General features: G+C 54.3%; 1 protein-coding gene across 1 annotated transcript; it reads right to left on the bottom strand.

Moving 5' to 3' along the window:
- Nucleotides 1–956: 956 nt before the first annotated feature.
- On the bottom strand, nucleotides 957–7113 carry SCARB2 (scavenger receptor class B, member 2; the record flags this gene model as incomplete). Its single annotated transcript, XM_010142126.1, has 11 exons — nucleotides 957–1001; nucleotides 1636–1794; nucleotides 2195–2246; nucleotides 2870–2943; nucleotides 3631–3749; nucleotides 3999–4177; nucleotides 5050–5169; nucleotides 5639–5730; nucleotides 5825–6013; nucleotides 6352–6358; nucleotides 6973–7113. Coding segments are annotated over 11 exons (1177 nt in total), but the record flags the coding sequence as incomplete, so codon positions are not given.
- Nucleotides 7114–7166: the final 53 nt, after the last annotated feature.

Here is a 7166-nt window from a genome sequence, read left to right as displayed (position 1 = left end):
CACTGTGGGGTAAAACGGGGACAAATCACCAGCGAGGAGACAAACAGCTCGGCCCGAACCCTGCAGACCCCAACGCCTCCGTTTAAGGACGATAATACACCTGTAAAACATGTTTCGCGGTGGAGAAATACTTCACCATGAGAATATTATTTTAATGGGGGAGAAAATACTTTTGTGGTTTTTAAGACAAGTAAAAAAAAGTGTTACGGGTCCTCAAGGCCCTAAACCTGAACCCCGAGGTGTGCTTTTAGCCTAAACAGTGAAGGTAACTGCCAAGCCCACTAAACCGCACAGCTACGAACCGCGATGCGCATCCCCCCAGCACAAAACCCGCCAGCTGTGCACCCTCTGCCACTGAGAACAAGGTTGTGTCGCGTTTCGGTTTGTGAGACGGAGAGAGAACCAACCCCGAGCCGTTAGCAAACGTTAGCATGGTTCAGGGCTGGAAAAGCGCTTCAAGTCTCTCTGCCTTTTTCCCAGATGGGAAACGCGGCGGGCAGCGTTCCGGAGGAGTCGCACGCCCCAGTTCTGCGTCAGGACGGTGGGAACGGTGACAGCGGTCAGTGCACAGCAGGGAGAAGCAGCGCCAACACTCTACAGCGGAGACAACGCTAGGCCTGAGGAGGCAGAACTGTCTCTGTTGGTGTTTCGCAGCCCACCACTGTGCCCTGGGTCGTTTCGGGAACGATCAGGCCGCTTTGTTCCGGCCGAGGTGGTGGTTGGGTGCAGGTACAGAGAAGGGGGGCTGGAGGAAGCAGGAGCTTGAGCAGTTTCACGTTGTAACTCAGCCGGTAAGGAAAGTTCCCTCCCCTGGCGAGGGTGCAGATCCTCCTCCACCCGTCTGCCGTCGGAAGGGAGACCCGGCTGCTCCTCCGCAGGGGACAGCGCTGCGCAGGGGGGTTGGTATGAGGTCAGCTCTAATGGTTTGTTCTCCAGGCTCACACCTTAAAGGAGATCTAAGACGTCCCCCTGATGAGCGGGGACCTTTCTTCCTCAGTGCTCTGCAAGAAAAACACCGCAGCGGCAGAGTTACAGAGAGCTGGGCGGCACCAGCAGCCAGAGGAGCTCTTGGCTCCTGCTTCTCAGTGCCGTTTCCTGCCAGCGGCACCACAGAAGCGCCGGGGGGTGGGTGGCAGCTTGGGCAGGGACCTGGGGCTCACTGTGGGTCCCACCAAAAGCACACGCAGGGTGTACTGGGGTGCGCTGGAGGAGGGTGTGAGGGTTTAGGGAATGCCACACGAACAAGACCACTCTAAGGATACAGCAGCTACAAGGAGAAAACAGCCTCTAGAGCACCCGGTCGGTGTCTCCAACCAAAGGAGCTGGTTGGTCTCGTCTCGACCCGACTGCCTTCACCTCATCCGTCAGGGTCCTCTAGACAGGCTGCTTTCCCTTTTCCACTACTGTTGGCAAGGGAGCTGGGCACAGAGACACGACCTGCCTTACCACGGTTCTTACACCAGCTCCACTCCTTCCCCTGGTGCGCTTACTCTGAGTCTACTAAAACTTCCCTTCCCTAGAAAGGTCAGGTTGAACAAAAACAACACGTGAAAAGGTCTGTGGCCACTGAGCAGGTAAAACCAACCAGGGGAAAATCCAGGAGAGGCAGCGAGGTCAGATCCCAGCGCTCCTTACCTCCTCACTTGTCCCCCGGGACCTGCACACCAGCATGATGAAAACGAGCCCAAAAACCACCCCCAGAGCCATGATGACGAAGGGGATTCCAGTCACCACGCTGGCTTCCAGCAGGACGTGCTTGAGTTTGCCGGCAGAGCCGTCATCAATCAGAACGCTCTAGAGCAGAGGCAAAGGGGAACAGAAAGGACTGATTTCTGCTCCCCCTTTATGTTAGACCGCTCATCGAAACGAGTCCTGCCCCCAGCGAGTTCCGTGGCCCAGCCCCGGCACAGCAGGCGCAGCTGCCGCCTCCTCATCCGAGCAGCCCTTCTCCTCACGGCCAGCACCTTCAAAACCCAAAGCGCTGTCTGACCGAGAGGGTTCTGCGGCGCTGAACTTAACGCTACGGGCAACGAGCAGCCCGAGGATGTTAGTTAGAGACCAGCAACAGCTTCCAACCTCCCCCTGCACCAAACACCAAGGAAATGAGCGTTTGCTTTTCCGGTTAGCTCAAGGACAGAGTTTTTGCAAGAACAAACACGCCACAGTGCTGTGAAGAGCGAGCAAAACTGCTTACCTCGTTTATATACATCACCGGGAAAACGAGCGTTCGGATGTTGCCTGTTTCGCTGTGTGAGAAAAACAACGAAAGTGACGGGTTTGCAGCTGCTCAGCTGGAGAGTTCTGAAGACAGATCCTAACGGGGTGAGGAGCCTGTCCCTAAAAACCCGCCGGGCTCTTCCTTCTCACTGGTATTCTCCCCTCTGTGGAGCAGAGCAATCTCAACCCCCACCGTGGCGAATCAACTCTGTCTGGGGAGCCGCAGCCTCCTCGGGGACCCGCAAGAGGCTCGTTACTAACCGGCTGACTGGCAGGGTTGTGCCCGGCAGCAGGAGTGCTAGGCTGGGCTGATGTGAAGGTTACTCCTACGTGCAAAACACAGGAGCTATTGTCCAAGCAAAGCCCCACCAACACGTGGCACACACGAAGCACCAGCTGATGTGTAAGTGGTGCTGAGGTAAGAGCTGCTGGCACTGGGAACCAGACTCTCCCGAGAGGAGCAGGCAGATAAACCACCTCTTCCTGAGGGGTAACGCGTGACACGGCTGTGCCCATGAACAGCAGCCCAGAAGCGAAGTCGGAAGAATAGTGACGTGAAGGGGACACCGGGTGAGGGGGACACCGGCAGAGGGGGACACCGGCAGAGGGGGACACCGGCAGAGGGGGATGGATGGTATTTCTGCACACTTACAAAAACTCAGGCAATTTCCTGACGTGAACGTTGATCTGCATCCGCTTGGCTGCTCGTAGGACGAGCCCTGTCAGCTGGGGAATGAAAGAAATCCGAGTGTGAAACACCGGGAACCAGGAGAATACAACCGAGTATTTACCCTGGCGCAGACTGGACACGGCGAGACGAGACCCGCTTAGGGTTGTTATTCACCTCCCCTACCAAGACGCTCCTGGAACTCATAAACCTACGTTCCAGCCTGCCTCATAATTAAGGAGAAGTGAGGAGGCCGCAACAGAGACAGGGGGGCCATCGTGCTGTGCAGTCACGCTGAGGCTGCCGAGAGATCCCCTCTCCTCCAGAGGCAGCTGCAGTTGGGGTAAGGCAATACCCAGAGCTCACTGTTCTGGTGCCCGAGCGCTGTCGTAGAGACTCTGCGAGCTCGGCCACAAGACAAGGGTGAAAGCCAGGCAGCACTGACCACGCTCCATGGGATCTGGCCCTTTCCCCTGACCTACGTTCGTACGTGTGGAGGTGGAAATCGGTGCTGTACTGGTTTTAGTCGGGTTGGAATTAATTTTCTTCCCAGTAGCTGGTACCGGGCTGTGTTTTGGAACCGTGGTGAAACCCGTGTTGATAACACACGGATGTTTTAGTGGTGGTTGAAGAGTGCTAACAGAGCTCTGCTCCTCACGCTGCCCTGCCAGCAAGGAGGCGGGGGGTGGGCAGGAAACCGGGGGTCCAACACCCACCAAAGTCCCTTTAGAATAGGCTGCGCTTACAGGATTGATGTCCAGAAAGGTCTCGTGATACTCCTTTTTCGGGTGCATGCCCTCAATGTCCTCTATGAACTTGAGATCCGCTTGGTAAAAATGCGGAGCTGACAGAAATATTGGAGCACCTGGGGTGTGGAAACACAGCAAGTCACCGCCTCAAAAAGGCAGGGCAGGATTCGAGGAAGCCTTCGAGGGCCTCGAACCTCCTCCCACTGTGCCACGTGCGGTGAGAGGAAAAGTCCTTTCTGGAGCTACAGAATCACCGCTCTGGCTCCTGTCTTCAGAACCAGCCGGATTTCCCCTCGTGCAGACAGGAGAGATCTGCTCCCCGCTGACGCCCCTCCAGTCTGCTCGCACTGCCTGGTGACACATACCTTGCTTGCAGATGCTGACGTTGAGGACACCGGTGCCAGGGCAGTTCCCTGGCGGCACGCAGAAGCCAGCGTTGTCCGGGTTGACCGTCGTGTTGGCAAACACCATCGCAGAGGGCACGAAGCGGTAGGTTGGGATGCCCGCCACGGTTCCCGAGCTGTCGTACACCAGGAATAGAGACCTGCAAGGAGGAGAAGCCAGACCCAGGGCTGATAGTCCTCAGCACACCCTGACACCCACTGCAGATGTCTCCGCTGATGCCGGTGAATGGGTGTAAACCCATTCCAACGATCTTCTGTATGAAATTTAACAGGCTTCTGAGCAGCAAACACACATCTCGTCATTCTGCTGCCGCACAAAGGAGATGATCCTGTGCCGGCCATGCTGCTCCAGGGACACTGATGCCTGCCTTCGGCAGTGCAGGGTCTCCCGCTGGTCCCCCCGTTGCTATTGCGTGGTGTGTGAGACAGTGCTGGTACTGCTACTGAGAGGGACAAGGAAAGGAACACACTTGTGGGAGACAAAACAATCTGCCAAGTCCTGAATTTAACGTTAACTCAGACCTGTATTGATTTAAATACAGAACTTCAGATCGGTTTTCTTCCTCACAGACAGGGAAATGGGCAAGAGAGGAGGCAAGGTGGAACATAACAAAGGAAATACCAAGATTTTCTGCATCTTGTTGCATTTCGAGCACTACGTTAAGTCACGAGTCCCTGAGGAGGGCAATCTGGGTTCTCTAAAAAGCTGGGCATGGCGGGGAGGCAAGCATCCTCGGGCCAGGGTCACCTAAACTCTGCACTCTCCTCGTTACTGGTCCTGCCAGGCAGTCCAGCCCGTCTCTGCCGTCACTTGATTTTGAAATAGCACACCCTGAACTTGACGCAGATTGGGTTTCTTCGGTGTAACTCTCTTCCTTCACACCACGAATAAATGCAGAACACAGATACTATGAAATAAAATGACAGGCGGAAAGCCACCAGCCCAACACAAAACCTCAGGAAGAACAGACGTCAAAGCTCTGCTGTGGAGCCTGAGCGATGTTCTCCGTACCTGCAGAAATCAGAAGAGAAGATATAAATATTCTCATCTTTGCTAATCAGTGGGTGAAAGGATGTCCCGTCTGTCCCATTGATCATGTTACATGTCTCCGTTGTCCACCAGCTTAAGGACCTGACGAAAACGAAGCAGACAGTAAGGGTTAGAAGATCTCTGAGCAGTGGTCAGGCCATGCCAGCTCATGCTCTAAGCACATGAGAATGCAGTGCTACGTCCTTTTGCCTCGGCTAACGAAAAAGGGGATTAAAGGGGGTTTAAGCTGTGTCTACAGCCTCTCGAAAGGGGCACCAGGCAATCACGAATACGTCTGCCTGATCCCTCCCCTCAGGTAACTGCCGCCAGATGTTCTGTTTCATGGGAGAGGGATGCTCTAGGTAGTAATCTTTGGCCTCTTGGTCACACACAGCTGTCATATACCTCCCACAGGTATCTGAGACGTCCCCCAAATGCTGGGAGCTGCTCTGAAGCTGCAGCTGCTAAGAGCTTCCACCATCCTCAAAATAAAAGGACCCTTTTTAATGTCGACAATGCTTACGTTCCTCCTGAATGCGAGAAGGGGCAGGGTTTGGCAGGGGCCACTTACTCTTTTCCTTTCCACTCCACGATCCTCGTGAAGTTCAGGTAGTCCGTTTCCCCGCTCAGGAAGACATATTCTCCGTCGTCGGTTCCATTCATCTGCCAAGAGATCCATGACTCTGTCACCACTCCGCCGCTTCTGAATGGTGGCCATTCCCCTTCTAAAGCACCAGAAGCCTTGCACAGCAGTTACCTTGTTAAAGAGACCGAACACCGGGTCAATCTCGGGGTGCAGGAGATGGATGGTGGACAGCAGCCTGTCCCTGTAGCCCCACAGCAACTCGTCAACGGTGCGAACGGTAAACAGGGACTCTTGGTAGAGCAGCAGCAGCACCTCCGTGGCGAACTGCAGAGGGGTCGACCTGGTCCACTCCATCGCAGTCTGCGGGCGATTGGAACAGGGGAGCAGGGGTCAGATTTACTGCAGGAGAAATAACTCCAGTGCAGGCAAACGCAGACGCATTTCAGCACCGCACGTGTTTCCACTGTATCTTCCGAGTCGTTCTTGCCACTCGTGCCAAGATGTTCTGGCTGAGAGAGTTCTCAGCTCTTCTGCCACAGGGATGTGCTCCAGCAGGTTCCTGTGCAGGCTGGCACACGACCTGCTTAGATCCGTGCCATCACCCGCCACGGGCTCCAGAGTGGATGTGCAGTGAGAGGTGCAAACCTGCTTTCTGAACGGCCTGAATTTGACAAGTGAAGAATGTCACAGCTGGAGACCTGCACCCTTAGGAAGTCACGGTTTACATTTTCAAAAGCCATTTCTGGAAGTGAGCCGTTCCTCCAAAAGACAAACACCACCAAAATATATTCCCTTTCTAGCTGACAAGTGACTTCACGACAGATCCTTAAAAAAGCCGGAACAAAAGAAGGGCTATTCCCTGGGCAAACCAACCTGTAGTTCTAGTACTGCCCGTTACGGCATGTCCCAGTCCAAAATCTGAACAGGAGGCAACACTTACCACCACCCAAATGCCCGGGAGGAGTTTTGCAGCCTTTAGTAAGCCAAGTTCTACCTACTACTACACACAGTGCACTTGTGTCTCCATTCATAAAACCAGACCAGACTGTGCTGGAAAGGCTGGGAAAAAGTAGATCTGAATGTGCCCTGTAATCAAACTCCTACGGGGAGCAAAGGCGGAGTTACACAACCAACAGGTATTCTGGCAAGGCAGGAGTAGAGCTAAACCCACCCACCAGGGTCCAACCGAAGCTGAGTGCAGATAAGCTGCCTCTCTCGTTCTTCAGTCGCCTTTATCTACCACAAAGGGAGAGACGAGACAGTACGGAGCAACGAGCTGCTGATGATCAAGTGTGTCAGGATGATTTCTGAGCAGGAACGGAATATTAATTGTTCTAATCAGGTCCACTCCGGGGTCTCCGACTGACTTCTGAGGTTCAAAGACGTACGTCTTCGGATTCAGAGCGGATACTTTGGTTCCGTTGTCCAAAAACTGGACGTGCACTCTTGGCCTGTATTCTCTGAACAACAAAAGAGTTTCTTCTCTAATCAAGTCACAGAATCACAGAATCAC

The sequence above is a fragment of the Buceros rhinoceros genome, unplaced genomic scaffold (assembly GCF_000710305.1).
Source record: "Buceros rhinoceros silvestris isolate BGI_N320 unplaced genomic scaffold, ASM71030v1 scaffold34538, whole genome shotgun sequence".
In the NCBI taxonomy this organism is placed as follows: domain Eukaryota; kingdom Metazoa; phylum Chordata; class Aves; order Bucerotiformes; family Bucerotidae; genus Buceros; species Buceros rhinoceros.
The sequence above is the reverse complement of the archived record's forward strand: the minus strand, read 5'-3'. Positions and strand labels throughout refer to the sequence as shown.